The sequence below is a fragment of the Centrocercus urophasianus genome, unplaced genomic scaffold (assembly GCF_019232065.1).
Source record: "Centrocercus urophasianus isolate 14NV4802_14NV808 unplaced genomic scaffold, USGS_Curo_1.0 seq_40, whole genome shotgun sequence".
Lineage (NCBI taxonomy): Eukaryota > Metazoa > Chordata > Aves > Galliformes > Phasianidae > Centrocercus > Centrocercus urophasianus.
The window spans coordinates 4,238,503-4,256,707 of NW_024884978.1; the positions used below are offsets into that span (position 1 = coordinate 4,238,503).

General features: G+C 42.6%; 1 protein-coding gene across 1 annotated transcript in view; it reads left to right on the forward strand.

The window, feature by feature from the left end:
• Window positions 1-15,200: 15,200 nt before the first annotated feature.
• CA10 (carbonic anhydrase 10) overlaps window positions 15,201-18,205 on the forward strand; it is a 152,945-nt gene continuing 149,940 nt past the window's right edge. Inside the window, exons 1-2 of the mRNA XM_042833040.1 lie at window positions 15,201-15,260; window positions 15,903-16,389. Coding sequence (XP_042688974.1) covers window positions 16,329-16,389 — 61 coding nt within the window. The 5' untranslated portion in view covers window positions 15,201-15,260; window positions 15,903-16,328. The remainder of the gene's footprint in view (window positions 15,261-15,902; window positions 16,390-18,205) is intronic.

Sequence of the window (18,205 nt, forward strand, 5' to 3'; positions counted from 1 at the left end):
AGAACACCCTTTATTCTCTACAGGCTTGCACTGCAACAATACACATTAGTTGGAGATGTCAATGTATGTTTTATTACAAAAGTTAAACTAGGTTTTATCCATAATTTTCTAAATCTTATTAAAGGTTCTTTCATATTCCAGTTAGGATAAAGTAGCACTTTACACTTTATAAATCTATTTCCGTTAGCACAGGGAATCTATTGCCATCTACACTCACAGCACTCGACAAAGGGACGCCTGGCGGGTGAGTGTGTTCAAATGCAGATAAGGTGGCCTACAATGAATCACTGTCCTCTGGAAGTGAGCGGTTTGTTAATAAAAGGTCAGAGATCACAGCATCACTATTTCTCTTGTTTCTCCAGCACAAAGAAAAGCAGTGGCTGGATTTTCCTTATCACTTTTTTCTTCTCACTGAAGTACTCTCAAGTATCTTCTTGTTCCTACCACCTCTGCTTTGCAGATGAGCACTGCCTTACAAGACAAACAATTGCATAATATATTTCTAACTAGATAGGACTACTACAGAAATAGTTTACAGATTTCAGACTTCTTTGCAACATACTATTCAATTTCACTTCCACAGCAAAACCTCCCTTATTAAAATTAGGCTAATACCAGAAGATATGCCTTGGAGGACATGCTAATCAGGGATTATCCTCTAGACCTGTCAGTGGTGGCAGGTTTATTCCCCTAGACTAATTCCACCAGATTTTCTGAATAAAAATATGATAACAGAAGTTTCTCTATATAACGTACCACTTCATACTTAATAGCTAAGGTTACATCCCCATTTAAAACTTGTTTAGCCTGAGGCCTCATTTCAGCATAGACCTTTAGGTTGTGACTGAGTGCTTTGCAGGACCACCAGTTTGGTGTGTGCTCCTTGGCTCAGTGGTCAATTCATAAGCTACAGTTCTGTAAGCACTACTCAGAGCTGGTTAAGCCTTCCTGTGTAATTTAGCATTTGGCCAGGAGCCTGGTGATCTCCTAGATGCTCAAATGTACTTTAATCTGTTAATTCACCTTGTGATATTTACAGTTAAGAACTCCAGGACAGACATTCTTGTATTTGGGCTGAGAAGACAGTAAGGCTGGGAGATCTCAGCTAGCCAGGAAACATTTCTGAACATTACTGCATGAAATTGGTAAAACTCCATTGAAATTTGTCATACATAATCAGATAGAACTGCTCCCATAATAAAACAACCCAATACATTAAAAATCAGGTACCAGGAAAACTCATTTTTCTGGTTTACAGTTTTTTATTCAAAGTGATTCCAAAGAAGCAAGGCTGCAGAAGCAAACCTTATAAGTGGACAACTTCTAAAAGCATTGTTGACTGACAGATGGGAAAGAAGATAGAGCAGTGCTAGGATTCCACCTGGAGCAGCTGGTCACTACTTAATAGATTTTTTTTAAGAGTGCAGGATTAGATTCCATTAGCTTATGCAGACATAAGTTACAGGTACAAATCACCTGAGCAGAGCAGCACATATTACACTGTAGCGGACATACAGGATTGTTTAAGTGCTGTGTAAGTCTGATCCCGATACGAATTTCAGAGAAGAGGAAATAATAAAAGAATCCTGAAAGGCAGTTTCTCTCACTTGCTTTTCAATTTCCTTGTTAGAAGCTTGTATTACATCTCTGGCTCCTCTGACCTTATCCTACCCCTAGATAAATCTTATGATTTTAAAAGCATCTTCATAGGCTGGTCATCTATTTATTATGTAAGTAGAGAACATATTCTACACACTATTTGATACTTCTGATATCTAAGAAGCCCTGCCACTGACGGCCCATTTTCAGTCTAGAAAGGAACGGTAGAAAGGGAGGATTCCCCATTAAGGCACTCTTTGGTCTCAGTACAACCATTAGATGAATCAGCTGGAACCGTAGGCACAGAGCCTTCACGAGAAAAGAAGGGTTAATACTTGTAGGACTGCTTCCCCCTTGTTTTTTTTTTTTTTTTTTGTTCAGAGACCTCCAGAGACACAGGCCATTCCTCCCACATAATAGCTAATAGTCCTTTTTGCAGTCAGAACCAAAGTTGCTTTAAGATATTAATAGCATGTTTTTGCCAAGTTTTTGCTGCCTTCGCACAGCTTGCCGTACAAACAGTCACACAAGTCGCACAGTGAAGCCTAATGAAATTCTCCTATAAACAGAACATTGACACTGAAACACACAGATTTTCTATAAAGGGAGATATCCCAGCTATTTTTCTATTTAATTTTAGAATATACTTGGAATTCAGAGCAACATGCAATCTACTCCTCACTGAACTCAATTCTCATTTATACAATGCTCCATTTATACCAGTCTGTCTACTTAAGGGACTTTGGAGGAATAATTACAGTTATGTACACTTCACGGCCCCATTATTCTAACAAAGTACCATAAGGAAGCTCTGATGCAGAAGAAAATCAGGCCTACTTACTTTTTAATACAGTGACTTCAGTATGGTTGTGTTTTATCTTCAATTCTGTCTATATATCTCAGTCCTCTCCTGTGCTTTTGTGTGTTATTTCTATTGCTTGATACTACACTCAGCCTTTGTGGAGCATTGCCTCTTCAATAAAATATGAGAACATTAGGGGTGAAGAGTAAGAGCTTAATTCAAGTCACATACAAAGTGACAAGGGAATGAAGGCCTACGTGTTTTGAACTTCTGCTGTTTTCATCCTTTCAGATGTGTTTGTGGTTCTGCTCTGACTACAGGCCTGTTCTCAGTATTTGATTTATCAACAGCTATTCCACATTCACTGTATGAGTGGAGAAGTTATTAAATCAACTCCTGTGACATCTCTAGTTTTGAACTGTTTTGATTCTCCTTTCTGGCTGTATTCACTGCTTTTGCTCTCCCTGTTTTAGTAACTTGTCAACTAACGAAAAAAGCCCATTTCTCTCTTTTAAGAATGGCTCCCATAAGCCAGTAAAACAGTCATCCTTATACTTTACAGGACTTATTTTAAAAAAAAAAAAAACACCATGGTCATTACATCATGTTCCATAAAAATGTGTGATGAAACATAGATGACCTGGGAGAGGTTATAGGTAATCATACCAAGGAATCTAAACACCAAGGATCAAGAGTGCCATTTTAGTAGAGTTCTAGAGTCTCCCTGGGGTTTTAAATATCGTAGCAGTGATTCTACAACAGGATACTCAATCCAGCAGTTCTTGGAAAACCATTGGGAAACATCCAAGAGCTCTTCAAAACTCCCTAGAAAGATCCTCCCTCAGTGAAACGCAAGAATAGACTCGCAGCTAAGAAATCTGAGGATGCTCTGGACTGAGAAATTCCTGTGAAGCATTCCCAGAATTGCTTTACATCAAGGAATTCCAAAGAAATAGTGGCTAATGCAAGAAAAGGAATGGCGAATTAATCTTTTCTGTATCTTCCAGTGCACCACTCAAAGCAACATGAGTTACACATCTTTAAGGCAAAAGGAGAAGTCATGTAGCAGTGAGAAACTTGGCTTAAAAGAGGACAAAAAGGTAAATGAAATGACAGTAGTCACCACAATTCATCTTCTTCACCGTCATAAAAGAACCTTCTAGTTGCAATCATTTTCATGATGCCTTTCTAGGATCCTCATTTCCTCACCAGTCATCTCTTCTGTGCTGCTCTGCTTACTGACTTCTGCTCTCTGGTCTCTTTGGTGGAAACCCACTGTGAAGAGATGTGCTCCTAAATCAGACAGTGTGGAGGAGACATGGAAGTGCCCTGCTAAGCCTTTCATTTGTACCATGTCTATGTCATGCCTAATTCCTGACAGGGTAAATCCTGTGTAACTACTTAACTCCATGATTTATTTTAACAATCTTGGTAATGCTGTGGCTGGAGACTTTTTTTTCAAGAACTGTGCTGATAAAAAGAAACTCAACTACAGTGGATTAAAGGCAGAGCAAAAAATGCCACAGTTACAGAAGTCAGGCTGAAATTGAGAGTCCTTCCTATTTGCTACTGCTTTTCAAAAAAGAATAACACCCTGTGCTAGAAGCCTATTAGTAGCAACAGTGATTTAAATATGTGTAGGCAACAGGATTCAGATTCAAGAATGATGGGTATGAATTTTACAAGGCATATTCATAGAAACATTTTTGTGATGCATATGAAAGCTTTGCTCCTCACAGCATCTGAGATCTCATTTCTGACAATTCCACTAAAGAACCAGGTAATTAATTATAATGTCAGAAAACATTGTAGTCATGCTCCTCATCTGTAGTTTCTGCATCTGAGCAGCTTTATACCACTTGCTCCAGTTCTCCCAGTGCAGTATTTGTCTCTCTTGAAGTAGCCTCCAAAATAAAAATGAACATTTCAGTTTAAAATAAAAACCTGAGTGTGAAGCAAAGGATTTGGATGCATGAATCTTACTGAAAAAAAGTTTTGATTATGGTTACCAAGTTCTCTACTGCCTCCTTCCTTTGAACAGTCTAAAATATGGAAACAATGAACTGCAGCACTATTAACACGTGCAGCTGGAATGAGTTGCCTCCTTGCCTTGATCTTCCACTTGTCCTCTTCCTTATCAATTTTTGCCACTAAAGCACCATTCAGTTGTTAAAGCCCTTTCCCCATAATACATTGATTTCGAAGTAATGCTTGACTGCATCTCTAAATTACCAACTGCTACACCTGCTCCCAGACCTCTGGGGTAGGCTAACCAGCAAGATTACGTAACAACACTTTGCACACAGGAAAGTGATTGAAACAAATAGATGCAACTTAAACGTGTTGGTCAATTCCTTTTTGTTTCATATGTCGGAATCGTTCAGCTCAGACAAGGCAGCAGTTTGCAAGCAGAATTTTCAAAGAGAACTCTCTGCTAGACAATTTAAGATATCCCTCCTCACCTCGATGTTTTCTTTTGCACAGACATATTTTGATGAAAGGATTTGCTTAGTGATCAAGGTTCTAAAACGGGTGATTTCCATACATATGCAAGTAACACAAAATGTTACATGTGGAGTTTTGTACAGCAGCACTGCCATATGAAGTCTATGCACTGTCAGATTATTGAGCACCTTGAGAACAATATTTGATAGTTTTATGGTGCACTAAGCTTCTTTTCTGAAATAAATTGGATTTACTCAGGTAGGAATGGTTACTTAACAATATGAGAGTAAACAAAACTTCACAGCTGAAAAGAAAGAGATGGAAAGGCATTTAAGTCTTTAGACTAACAGAAATGCAGTGTCAGAACAAAAGATGCTGAATTTGTCTCAAGGAAGGTGATTGTAGCAAATGTGGGAACAGTGCACAAAAAGTTTGGAGTAAAGAATTAAAATCTGAATGCTCAAAAAATGCAGAAGAGAAGATTTAGCCCTCCCTGCTCACAGTACCACATAAAGATAATGCTCAAATTCCTCTGAAATCAATGCAACATGTACACATACTTGAAATTAAACAGACTCAAGCAGTGCCCTCTGCAAGGCTAGTAAATCCTGTGCATCATGAAGTGCCTGGATTGTGAGAAGCACTGCTTCAGGAACAGGGAAAGAAATCCACACAATGGCAAGATGACACTGCCAAGGAATTCCTAATGGAAGCACAGTAAATAGAAGAAATAGATAAGAGAGTGGGAAATTAATGCAGTAATAGAATTATTGCAATGATATCAGACTGAATGAAATGTGGAAAATACAAAAAAAAGGGAATAATGAATGTGGCTGCTCAGATGGGTATGACTAATATCTGTAAAAATTGGGATTACATGAAATTCAAGCTTGCTAGCAGAAGATAAAATCCCAGAACAGATGAGGATTTTAGTGATCTCTTTACTAGCTAGCAGGCCACTCTGACCCATGAGGTCTGTGTGAGCTTTCTGACTTGATCTGCTTACACACAGACTGTAATCTTAGCATGTTGCTTTGTCTTATGTTTTCCTAGTGACAGTTTACATTTTCTTAGTGTGGGGCAAAGCGCACAAAGGTAAGAATAAAAACATTCAAGAAAGTTTAGTGTGCTTTCACTGTATGAATATAGAAATTTTAATAAACTCATTTATAAATTATGCCTGTAATGCTGCTGTGCAGTGCATAAAGAAATCTAATTAACCATAGTAAGCCTACCAGCACTTCCACTGTCAGTCAACAGAGCTGCACTATATGATGAAATTATTATGTGTGCTATTTGCTCTATACACAAATTAATTGACGTTTTGGATGGTTGTTACCACAATCCTTTTACAGACTGCACTTGAAATAAAGCAAAACACATACTAAGTGGAATTAATCTAATTGAATAATGTAATACTAGCCTCAGTCCATTTCCCCCCAATCAAAGATGTAATAGGTTTTGTAATACTAATTATTAATGACTTGCAATCTGTAGAACAGACTTTGAACTGTTGAGTTACGCTACCTACCAGCCTGTAATTTGCAAATTATCTTTAATTTACTGGGATTGCAGATTTTAATATGTGATGAAGTTTCTTTCCAAAAACGTAATGCACTTAATAAATTTTAGCAATGCATGGATATGTAACAGAAAATACTAATTCATCTCTATTTCCAAGAGTTGTGCATCTAGCCTATGTAGCCACGTGGAACAACAAGCAGCATGTCCTCAATGTCACATGGGGAGAGACTGCATGTACCAGGGATTGGTTGCACTTGCAGATGGCAATCCCCATGCATTTACACCTCTGAGACCTCCAGCTTGTTAACAAGCTCCAGCTTGTTATCCCAAACAGCAACAAACCCCAGGCTGGTGGCAAACTCGAATGGTCACCCAGTCAGGACCTGACAGGTCAAAATCTGTGTGTGGATGTTCTTGACAGCATCACCTACCTTTTACCCAGCAAGTTCTATAGCGTGTGCCAAGCTGAAACAAGACATTCACAATCATTTTGTTTTAGCATAGGCTTAAATATTTTGCTGACCTACAATGGGGCACGAGCTGTTCCTTAGTTCTCTAGTACTCAGTTTAGTTTGACACTTACTGCTATCTGCTGTTTCAATGAAGAGGACAGGTCTCATGCTATTGCTAGCAAGGTGTTCAATGACATGACACACACTTCCCCCCCAGATACTTCCTAAGCATTTGCTTTTCTCTGTACAGAGCGGAGCTGACAGTCTAGCCTGTATTCACAACCAACTCATATTCAATAAGGCTTTTTGTTTCTGTGATAATAAGCACAATAAGGAAGCAAGTTGTGGGATAAATAATATTTCTTCATGAAGGAGTTAAAGTGTTCATTAACAGAAATGCCAGAAATACTGTGTAGAAACTGTGATCTATTCCTTAGCTGTAGGCTTATGTAACATTTACTACAACCATGTATATTTTGAGATAGTTGACAATGACATCTTTATGTTTTTGTTATCAAAGCTTCCATCTTACAATCCCCTTTAGTCCCAAGTATAGTTAAAAATGTGCCAGGGTTATGGCCGTTCATACCTTTCCTTTTCTAAGTGCTACAGTGATCAGAGATGAGCAAAGTTTTATGATCCCTTCAAGGTATTTGAAAATGACACTAGATGACGTATATAAAGATCTCTAAAAGTCAAAAGAGCATTATGTTCTTTCTGATAGCTTGTTCTCACCCTTTGAGTTGTGTTAGGTGCCAATGTCTCTATTCTCTTTCTAGAAAAATAGAACACAAGAGTTTCATGGGTCTGTAATCTACTGATAGCACTCACAGACCAGCCAGCAAGTACGTGTTTGGAGTAACAGCTTTTCTTAGGACTTACATGGTTCTTACCAGAGTTTACTGCAAGCACTGTTAACCTTTTCTGTTTCCTCATGAGAATTAGTCCCATTGTATAAATGAAAACTAAGAGAGGCAAAACCAATTTAAAACCAAGCATTAGTACAATTAATTCTTCCCAGATCGAGGGGAAGGAGTTACAGGAGGATTAGGTTCTTCTGAAGAGCTTTGCCACATGTAAACACAACATTTTGGTGCACGCTGTAGCTGAGGAGGCACCATTCAGAATGCAGCTATTGCAGTCCGCTGACAGAACTGCAGTTGTACTGTAGGAGAGACTGTGCCTTTGGATGCCTCCTACAAAAAAAAACTGAGTACAGGCCTGTTTTAAGCACATGAATAATTCCATTCGCTGAATTACTTTTGTGTGGAAAGCTATCTGGCTGGCAAAAGGCTGAAATGAAGCTTAATTTCAAAGGAAATGTGGTAAAAATCCGAGGTTGGAGCTCCCATTCATTGTAATGGGATCAAGCTCAGGTCCATAATTGGCACTACATGGACATTCACAACACGTGAAAGGCAGCAGGGAATGACAACTAACATTAAGACAACTGTATTAATTCCTGCCTTCAAATACTTGTGGCAACTGATTTTGGCTAAAAAAATACTGGCAAAGTAAGGTATTTTCTTACATAAGGATGTGTTTAAGAAAACGTTAATCACAAAGTACAAGAAATCTACAGAGACAGCAACACTACATACTAATGATGCTTCCTCTTCCTTCTCAACAGCTATCTATAATTAAACAAATAAAGCCACTAATGTATTTCTCACAGAAAGCAGAATGGCTCATGCACTGATACAAATGAATAGCGAATAGAAGACTGCCACGTGTCATTGTCCACAAGCACACAAAGCTAAACAGTGTCCTCACACAAAGAAGCAGGGCACGGGAACTTTTTTGGTAGATGTACATGCTCAGATTCAACTTCTTATGAGCTCCACTTCCTATAGGAAACAGCACAGGCTCAGGATTTACCTTTTTCCAACAAAATGCCCTGGGAGATACCTATTGCTTCCTAGCAGAAAGATGAGTTCCCAACTCAGTCCACTCTAAGGGCAACGTGGCTTGAAAATTCACAGTATAGCTACCTTGACTCACTCATATATATTATTCATCTGATAGTGTAATCAGAACCACTTCATGTAGCATAAGAAATCACACTAAAGAGGCACCAGGCAACAACTGACTATCAAGTTACATAACAAGGAATTAGTGAGACCCTTATCAGAATCATTTTAAAGATACGTTCCTTTCTTTTGGATTGAGATAACAAAGGAACTCCAGTATCAAAAAAGTATATTGCTTTTGATCTTTTAATTAATTCAGATTTGCAAGAGGGAAGAATAGTGGCAGAAAAACAGAAAGCAAGAAGCACTCTTTCCCTGGTTTGTGTCTGCCACACAGAGCTTTAGAAACAGCCAGAAACATTTGGTGACATGCTCAGGTGCATAACAGCAACTTTTCATGTCTTTTAAGTAATTAAAAAAGTCCTCTCAAATACAGCAAAAATACATGGATTTAAGGACAAGGTCCATCATAATACATCACACTTACAAGGAAAGGTGACAGCAGATAAACAGTTCAAAAATACCCCAAAAGTGGTTACAACCCACTTAAAGAAAGAAAAATTTGCTTACCTGTCTCAAGGCTCACCAAAAATCTCCAAAAGAAGGGATCTCCATATAGAAAACCTTCCTTTGTGGCTGGCAGCCCTTAAGTGAGGCTCAGAGAGGGGAGGAACCTTCTGGTCACACAGGTGAACTGCTTTCAGCTGTGCTCCCAGGGCTGCCTGTGCCCTTCTCCAGGTGCTCCATCATGGGTTCAGGCCATGACTGCAATTCCCACACAACCCTAAACCCACCCACCTGTGGTTGAGTCCAGAGTGCAGATTAAATGACTCCCCTAAACGAGAGTGACCAGAAGAGGCACCTGCACAGGTCAAACAACCCTGTTTGCCAGAGTGACCTTGTTGGAATATTAAGAGTTTGGCACAACTTGCATCAGCCCATACAGCCTCTGAACTTAGTCAAACACAAATGCTAAATTAAAAGAATGTCCCATCTCATCATTCACCACTGTTGTCATATAGCATGAGGATACTACAAGGGCTCTAACCACTGCACTCCCTGAATCAAAGTCCAGTGACTGATATTAGCAAAAATCAGTTTCCCCTCTACTTACCCACTCAGTAAAACCTACTTCTGTGGGTGCACAGCTGCCAAGCCTGCTGAGGAACACTGAGGTTTACTGGGGATGCACAAGATAGCAAGAGGTTTTAAACACTTTTGTGATTAAATTCTCGCTTCCAGAAAAACAAAATCACTACAGTTGACATACGTCCTTTTGAAACAGGATACTATTAAACAAAGATTTGATGGCTTAACACTGTGTACTGGAGTTCAGATATTTAAAAAAAAAAAAAAAAGGAAGGGAAGGGAGATTTGGACTGAAAATAAGTCTTTATGATAACAAATAGATTGAGTCACAGGAAAAACACATTGATTGATATAATAGTTAACTGCCAGTCATTTTCCTCACTCCTTTCTTAGGGATGTTTTAAAGTTCAAATAAATCATAGAATACAAGAAAGAATGGCAGTAACAATGTACAGAACATGAGAACTAGATTTATGGTTACAGCAACTCACCTATTGCTAGCAGCTTTTTAGTATTAACTTGCTTAACACCTGAACAAAGAAGGTGTATCTTTGCAACAGGGCATCTTTGTAAAGCCACCTCAAGGCTTATAATGAAACCTGACTGTGAGGACTGCATTCACACACAGGCAAGTGGGAAATTGTGCCAGGCAGCATGCTGCTGGTGATGGTAAAACCCCTGCAGAGCTCAAGCAGAGCCTCCTGGTCTCACATGGGAAACCAGCACAGCACATCCCATGGCATCGCTGCTGTGGGGAGGGGGGAACACAGGGAGCATCAGTGAATGAACAGTGTGGAAAAGCACTGAAAGAGGTGAAGTGAGAAGGATTGGCATCCGGCTGAGTGCTGCACTGCCTCCCTACTTGCTGCCTACTGCTGTTATCAGAGGAGCGTGGGCACCTGTGAGAACTTGTCTTCTTACTGCTGAAGTGGCAAAAGTCAATACTGCCTTTCTTACTGCAAATTATTGGCCTGTTCTTATAGAATTCCTCGCTAATTGCAACTCGTTTTATAAATCCTAAAAAATGAGATCCAGGCACTTTGTCCAAAGCCATACAGCCAATGTTGGTACAATCAGGACTGTGAATTCTATCCTAACTCCATTCTCATTCATTAACATTAGAGTTCCTCACAGATCAAATAAATAAGGACCAAAGGAATGAGAAGACAAGTCTTGATTCTTACGTTAAAAGAAATGTGTATGTCACTCTTTATCATATCTTCAAATGTTTGCAAATCTATACAATGCATAGATTTATTTGTTTATTTAGTTATTTTGCAGGAATTTGCAATTTATTATTGCATTTTACAGCCTTGTATGAAGGTTATTGGAACTTACAGTGGAAGACATTCAAATTACAGCCTAGTTATAAAAGTCCTTTCTGTCTTCTTTCTACAAACAAGTTCATCCTAGGCTGTTCCCAGTGGCAATTTGTAAGTTGACTCACAGGCTCTTCCATCAGCCCTGCCATGGGGCCAGCAACCCCTGGGACAGCAGGAGACAGGTAAGAGAAGGAGTTGTTCCAGCTCTGCCAGCGTAATAGCTAGAAAGAAGCCCAAAGTTTCAGACAACTTCAATAGGCCTTTGCTGATCTGACTGACTTTGACAGAAATGAGCTGGGGAGCGCACAGGCAAGATGCCGCACCAGATCAGTGGGAACTTTCAGCAGCTCAGCAGTGATGAATGGCAGCAACCTCGTCCATCAACACAGCAGGAGCCACTGTCCAACACATTTTGCTCAGAAGCTGCCCAGTTCAAAACAATTTCTACAATTGATCTTTTCCCATCCAAGCTCATTTTGTGTCAAATGAGTCCAAATGCTGGCTCCTTTGAGAAGGTGCAAACCATAGCTTTGTCTTACCGAAATGTAATGTACTCTGTTGGTATAAAAGTATTCAAGCATGTGGAATTTTAAGTATTTTTTGAACTCTGTTCGCATAGCTAAAAAAATAATCCTTTCCTGTAAATCTGGCCCAAAGAATCAAGACATCCAGCTTGTAACTAATATGTTAGGTACTCATAAACTGACAGAAAATCCTAGCAGTGGCTTCTGGATTGCAAAATTCTCAAAATATGAACATGCTTCAGAGACTTTCTACAGACACCTTACAGTCATCTTTAGCTCTGGTGCATGAGATGTCCAGCGACTTCAACACAGCTTAAAGGCTGACAAGAGTAAGTTTGGTAAGTTTAGCCAATGGTACAAACATGAATGGAAATCAAATATATGTAGCAAATATCAAACCTGTTCACTTTAGTGAGTTACAGAAGGAGATCTGAATGGAAATTCATTCAATAAAGAACTGATGCCACAACTTGCATTTTTGTCTAGTTTGAACTTAGGACCATGCCAATGAACACAGGAGAGTTATGTTCTGCTCCATAGCACCTCTTCCTTCTATCCCAAATACACTGCATTATATTCAACCAGTTCCCTTGGGATCAAACACACTGCCAAATCCTGTAGTGAGAGACTGATCCAAAACTCACCGAAGTCTGCAGAAATATTTAAATTGATTTCTGTGGGCTTTGAAATAGGCCCACGTTGACATCCATTCAACTTTATTGAATCAAGCCTTCCTGCGGAGCTGCAGCAGCCAATGTGGCCGTAATGATTTCAAAACCAAGCTCCAAGGCCACTGCCAATCAAATAACATCAGACCAAGTAAATGACAGCAGAACAAATTCATTATTATTTATCTACATTTTAAAGTCAGTTCTGTTTTCTGAGCTCACTACTGTATTTTCCAGGTGAAGGAAACTTTCAGCTTTGATTCCTCATAGGTTTGCTAATCCGAGTCACAAACTACTCGTTTATCACTGGCCACTGAAGTAAGCATAAGGCTTGCATAAGGGAGTTTAACATGCCACAGTGAAGAGATGCACAAAAATTACTGTAGTTGGGATTTTTGGCTATCTGCTAGTGGCCAACATCAACTGTCTAACTCATTTCCTGTCATTAAACTCACAGTAAAGTTCTACTGTCATTAACAGGAATCAAGCATGAGCTTGCTGCATAGGATTTGGCATTCTCTCTTGTCACCAGTCTGATTCCTCAATGGCTTAATGGACAACACGCCCTCCTAGAGCAGGTCACTAGAAGAAAAGCTACAGCCTTTTACATCCTCTGCTCGATCCTGTGTATTTCTTACTTGCTCAAGACATTTATTTCCCCACATATCATGACATAATTTCAAGGACTCTGGTTTAGGAGGAAGGCTGACTGTGTAAAATATGAGCATAAAAGGTAAGAGTCTCCTTATGATTTTACTGTGCTGTGGATTGGGATTCTATTCTAAGAAATCAGTTGGGAAGTCCAACAGAGAATTTACAGCCAACCCCATGGAAAATGTTCATCTGTTAGAGAAAAGGAGTTTAGTAAGCATCAGCAGAAGAGAATTTCCTAAGGCGTGCTTAAATACGTCCAGACAAGGATGGCATATTCTTTTATAATGCCAGAGTAGGAGAGATTAACCTGGCTTTTAAAAGGGCATAAAGAAGAGTTCTGCATCTGCTATTTTACACGATTCTGAAAACACAGATTACTCGACAAACAAGGTCTTGGGCCCAGTAATAATTGTTTTTTCTGCTTTCTTGTCTTTATTTAATGTGATCCTAAAGAAGAGCTCCCCGCACTTCCTGTTTCATTAACTTTTCAAGAACAAGATGCAAATCTTATTTCAGCATCTTTCAAAGTCTGCACTATTCTGTTTCTCCTGGACAACTCGTTCAAAGCCCACAGGTATATCAGTGCCATACTTGATAAAAGCCTGCTCACCCACAGGATGCCTTGGTTCCCTAACTCCTATACTGTACTCCATTCCTATAATATTTTCATTTTGCCAAAGATAGATAATTCCTATTTTTTATATTCAAGTATTCAAACCAACTCCCACCAAGGAAAGAAATCCCTCTTGCTACACCATCCCATTGTTTACTGAAAATCCATCAAAAATTATGAAAATTCTTTAAGTTAAGCTCTGCGTCCTTAAAGGCTTGAATAACAGTGGTTCCTGCCAGCTGCACTTAGCTGATCTTACTGGCCAGAAGATGGCAAACACCTCCTTAAAATCCTGAGTCTCTTTTATAACCCATCAGAGGAGAGAGAAAGCATCAGCAGACACTGCTGCAGTGCAAGGATGCTACCTTAAAATTACCAAAATCCGTAGCAGGAATTACACTGACTACTAAGTGTCTACAGTCTGATTCGTGCTTTCGAACACTGCTGATTTTGTCCCATTCAATGTCTTTGAATCGCTCAAGAAATCTTTTCTACTGCAAAGAAATACTGGCGGGATGACTCGAAACCTGTGACTCCCACATATTTCTCAGAGCTGATGACAGTAACAGCCAAGCCTGTGGTTTATTCTTGTACAGATCCCCTCCTTCCCCACTCAGGCGTTCCCATTTCACTAGAATCCAGGCAAAGATGCATTTTCCAAGAAGCCCTGGGCTTGCTGTTTATAAACCAACCTATATTCAACCGATTATGCATGCAGCTCCCGCTGGAGTATTCATAATATGACCTCTGCGTACCTGCCGCGAGCCGGGATATCTCTTTGAAACCCGAAGCATCCCCCTCCCTCCCCTTTCCCTCTGCCGTGCAGTGATCAATGAAGGCACCCGCGGTCGGAGCGGTTGCAGGATCACCATCTCACATCCTTCTCAACAGGGATTTTTACTTGCGACCTGCAGCTTCTGCTCCCCCCTCCCCATAGCGGCAGGGCGGCCCGGGGCAGCCCCCCACGCACCGCCCGCGCAGCGCTGCGCAGCTCCCCAACCCCTCGTCGCTGCCTTTCTGCACTCGGCTTCCCCTTTCTGCAGAACGGGAAGCGCAACCTCTCCAGGTGCACCTCTTTTTGGATGGGGAAAAAAAAAAAAAAGAAAATTAAAATTTGGACGCACGTTTTAAACAAAGTGAGCGGCCGCTTTTGGAACGTGCCCGAAAAGCCGGACGGCCGCGCGAGAGAGGGAAGGCTGCCGCTCCTCCTCGCCTCCCCCGCTCGGCCCTGCCCGCTCCCCGCCGCAGACCCCCCTGCCGCGCTGCGATGCGGCCCCGCCGCCGCCCGCCCAGGCACCGCCTCCGAGCGGAGCGGAGCGCTCAGCCCGCGCCCGTGCGCGCCGCCGCGCCGAGCCCCGCCGTGCCCGGCCCGCGGCATCCCGCAGCACGCTGCGCCGCTCGGGGAAATGGCGAACTAGCGGGGATTCGGGGAGGAGGGGGGGAAGCCGACGAGCGATGGTACCTCCTTGCAGCTAAAGGTGGTGGTAGGTGGCTGCAGCGCGCGGCTCGGAGCTTGACCTCGGTTTGTTTTTGGGACTGCAGGCGAGAGTGACAAATCTGATGAGCTGAAAAACAGTAAAAAGCGGGAGGATTTGGGGGTAAGTAAGAGATTGCCCCAAAATCGGCAGTACTTGTTTGGGGACGGGGAGGGGGAAAGGTATCTCCGCAGAACTATTGTGGATCGGGGAATGCAATTAGCTGTGCATTGCAGCACAAGTACTTCGCTAAGTCTTGCTCGTACGCTCACGTTCCCCTTCCTACCGCCAAATCCGGGAGAAGTTTGGATTTGTTTTTCTTTTCCTCCTTCTTTAAATAAGTTTTAAAATATCGGCATCCTTAGCGAAGCCGGCCGGCGATGCGCACAAACCCCGGCTGCCCGCAGCCTCCACTTCTGCGGTTGGGATTTGGATTTGAGGGGGAGGGGACGAGTGCCGGTGCCCCCCCAGCCCCGACCGCAGCCCCTCCCGGGGCCGCCGAGCTGCGCGGCCGAGGTCGGAGCGGCCCCGGTGGGCGGCAGCGGCGGGGGCAGCGCGGCCGGGGCCGGGCAGCGCTTTGCGCGGGGCAAGAACGACCCCTGCAGTCACCGGGCGGAAAGCAGCCTGGGCTCCGGGGATTGCAGAACGCCCGGCTGGAGAGCCGGCTGCGTCGCGCTCAGCTCCGCGCCGCGGAGGTGCGGTAGCGTCGGGATGGGGGGCGAAGGCTTTGCAGCGGGTATTAATCTCTTTCCGCTCGTTTTGTAGCAGCAGGAGAGGAAACTCCCTTCCTCCGTCGCCTCCCTGCCCCAGGCATGTTGGCGCTGCCCCGCTGAGACGTGCAGAGTTTGGGGTTAACTCGCACCCGGCCGCCCTGGAATAGAGACGCTCCGGACCGGATCGGTTGGGGTTTGTGGTCTATGTCTTGTTGGGAAATCCGGCGGATTTTTTTCTCGCTCGTGGAGGAAGAGCCCCGTCCTGGCGGTTGGCTTCGTGGTGTTTTTTGGAGGGCGAAGGAAGGGAAGGGATCTTGCTTGAGCCGTACACAGAGAGAGCTCGGACATGTGTTGTCAGCACATCTGGGGAATACAGTCTGCAAGTCCAGAAGGAAAATTGCTGGGATCGTTCAAACTGCGATATTGATCTTTGTTATTTTTTTTCGCCGAGGGATGCACTTGGCATGAGAATCAGAGGATGGAAATTGTTTGGGAGGTGCTTTTTCTTCTGCAAGCGAATTTCATTGTCTGCATTTCAGGTACGCAACCAGCACAGAAAGGGCGGGTGTGGGTGAGAAATACCTGGCAGGGCTGCCGGGGTTTCCCTAAGCGAGGGGCAAGAGATGGATAAATGCAGATCTAAGCTGTAGTTGAATAATGCGTGAACAACATATTGTGAGTGGATCATGACAGAAACCATCAGCCATCAGTTCCCCCCTTATATCCAGTACCTGTAATTACGATACGCTGGTTGCAATAAATAACCACAGTGCAGTGATTAAGCAGGTGCTTCAAATTCCTAATGTATTCTGGTTGTGATAATTAATCCCAACACTGCAGTAATCTCAGAATTTCATAGCCCTTGAAGTTCTTAAACTCGGTGGCTAGGATTCCAGCTTTAGACTCCTCATTTTTAAGCATGAAAAGATCTCTCTCTCCTCTAGTATACAGAAATCAGGTAATTTCAGTTGTCACTAGAGCTTGTCCAATTAATGAATAGGCACGGCTGGGTGTCTAGCGTAAAGGATTGAAACAATTTATTCTTGGGGAAAACACTTCCTTCTGCTGCAAAAGCCCTGGCTGCCTTGTTAATTTGTCATGTCAGTCATGCTGGAATAATTATGTTGTAGGAGGTAGTAGCGGGGAGGTGGCCAGTCTTCTAGTTCGGGACACTTCAGCGAGCCCTATGGGGATCCAGGCCACCCGTGTCTCCTGCCGTTCCGCTTCCCTGCAGGCTGCTTCTGCCCTCTGGGTGTTGCGTAAGTCCGGGAACGAGAACCTGAGCTCCACCAGCCAGTGCTCTGCAGGGGGAGAGAAGGGCATCCCAGTGGGCACAGCAGAGCCTGACACAGCTGTGGTGATGGAGAGGGATCTCCAAAGCTCCCTTGGGGTCGTGCAGAGAACGGCTCGGCCGGCCCACAGCCAGCAGATCCTGCAGCACTCACCCTGGCAGTGCCTGCCCTCACTGCGCTTCCTGCAGCGTTTTCTGACTGACCCAGCCTTGCAGCCCTTGGACTGGTGACACTGGTGCTGACATATTAATACTGCCTGCATCTGACCTAAAACTTCCTTTATTCCTAAGCAAATTCTGTTGCTGTCAGCCTGTGTGGCACGTCAGTCTTTCTTTTATCCCTCCAGACTGGCACCATCTGCTACCAGGCACTCAGGTGACACCAGCAGCACCCCAAGCTGACCTTCTACTGGTGCCACTGATGTCATCAGAATAATTCTCTCTCTCTTTAGAACAGCAAAACCTGCTGCCTCTTGTCATTTAAATCTCACGCTGATCTATTTAGCTCAGCATGATATGCCGCCTGTCCAGTTCTCTTCAAATTAGGCACTTCCTTAAGTACCACGGTGAGAATGGAAAAACGAAGGTTATCACTTTCTTGGCCATCCTAACAGTAATACCTTGAGACAGAACAAAGCTGTCCCATTCTCTGCAGGTCCTTATGCCATGCAGTTAGCTGCCAGCATTTCCTAATCTTCCTCCCTCCTTTTCTTGCTTTCCCAAATGAGAATCCAGGCTCCTGAGACTGACAGTGAGGTCAGTCCTGCAGGGGGTCTCTTCCCTCTCTTTCTCTCTCTCTCTCTCATTACAGAGGATTCCAATTCCTGTTTTCCTTTTCATTTTTTTTAAATTATTTTTTTTTCTTTTAATTTTATTGTGAAGGAATATATGAAATAAATGAGTGATGGAATGCTTTTGCTGCATGGGCAGAGCTGCAGTTTCAAATAATTTGTCTTAGCCTTTGAAGCATGTGGATTATGAACATAGAGGCATTTAGCCTTTGGTTTTTTATTTTTCTTCTTCCTAAGGATCTGTATTTTTTTCGGGAATCCTCAGGATTTGTC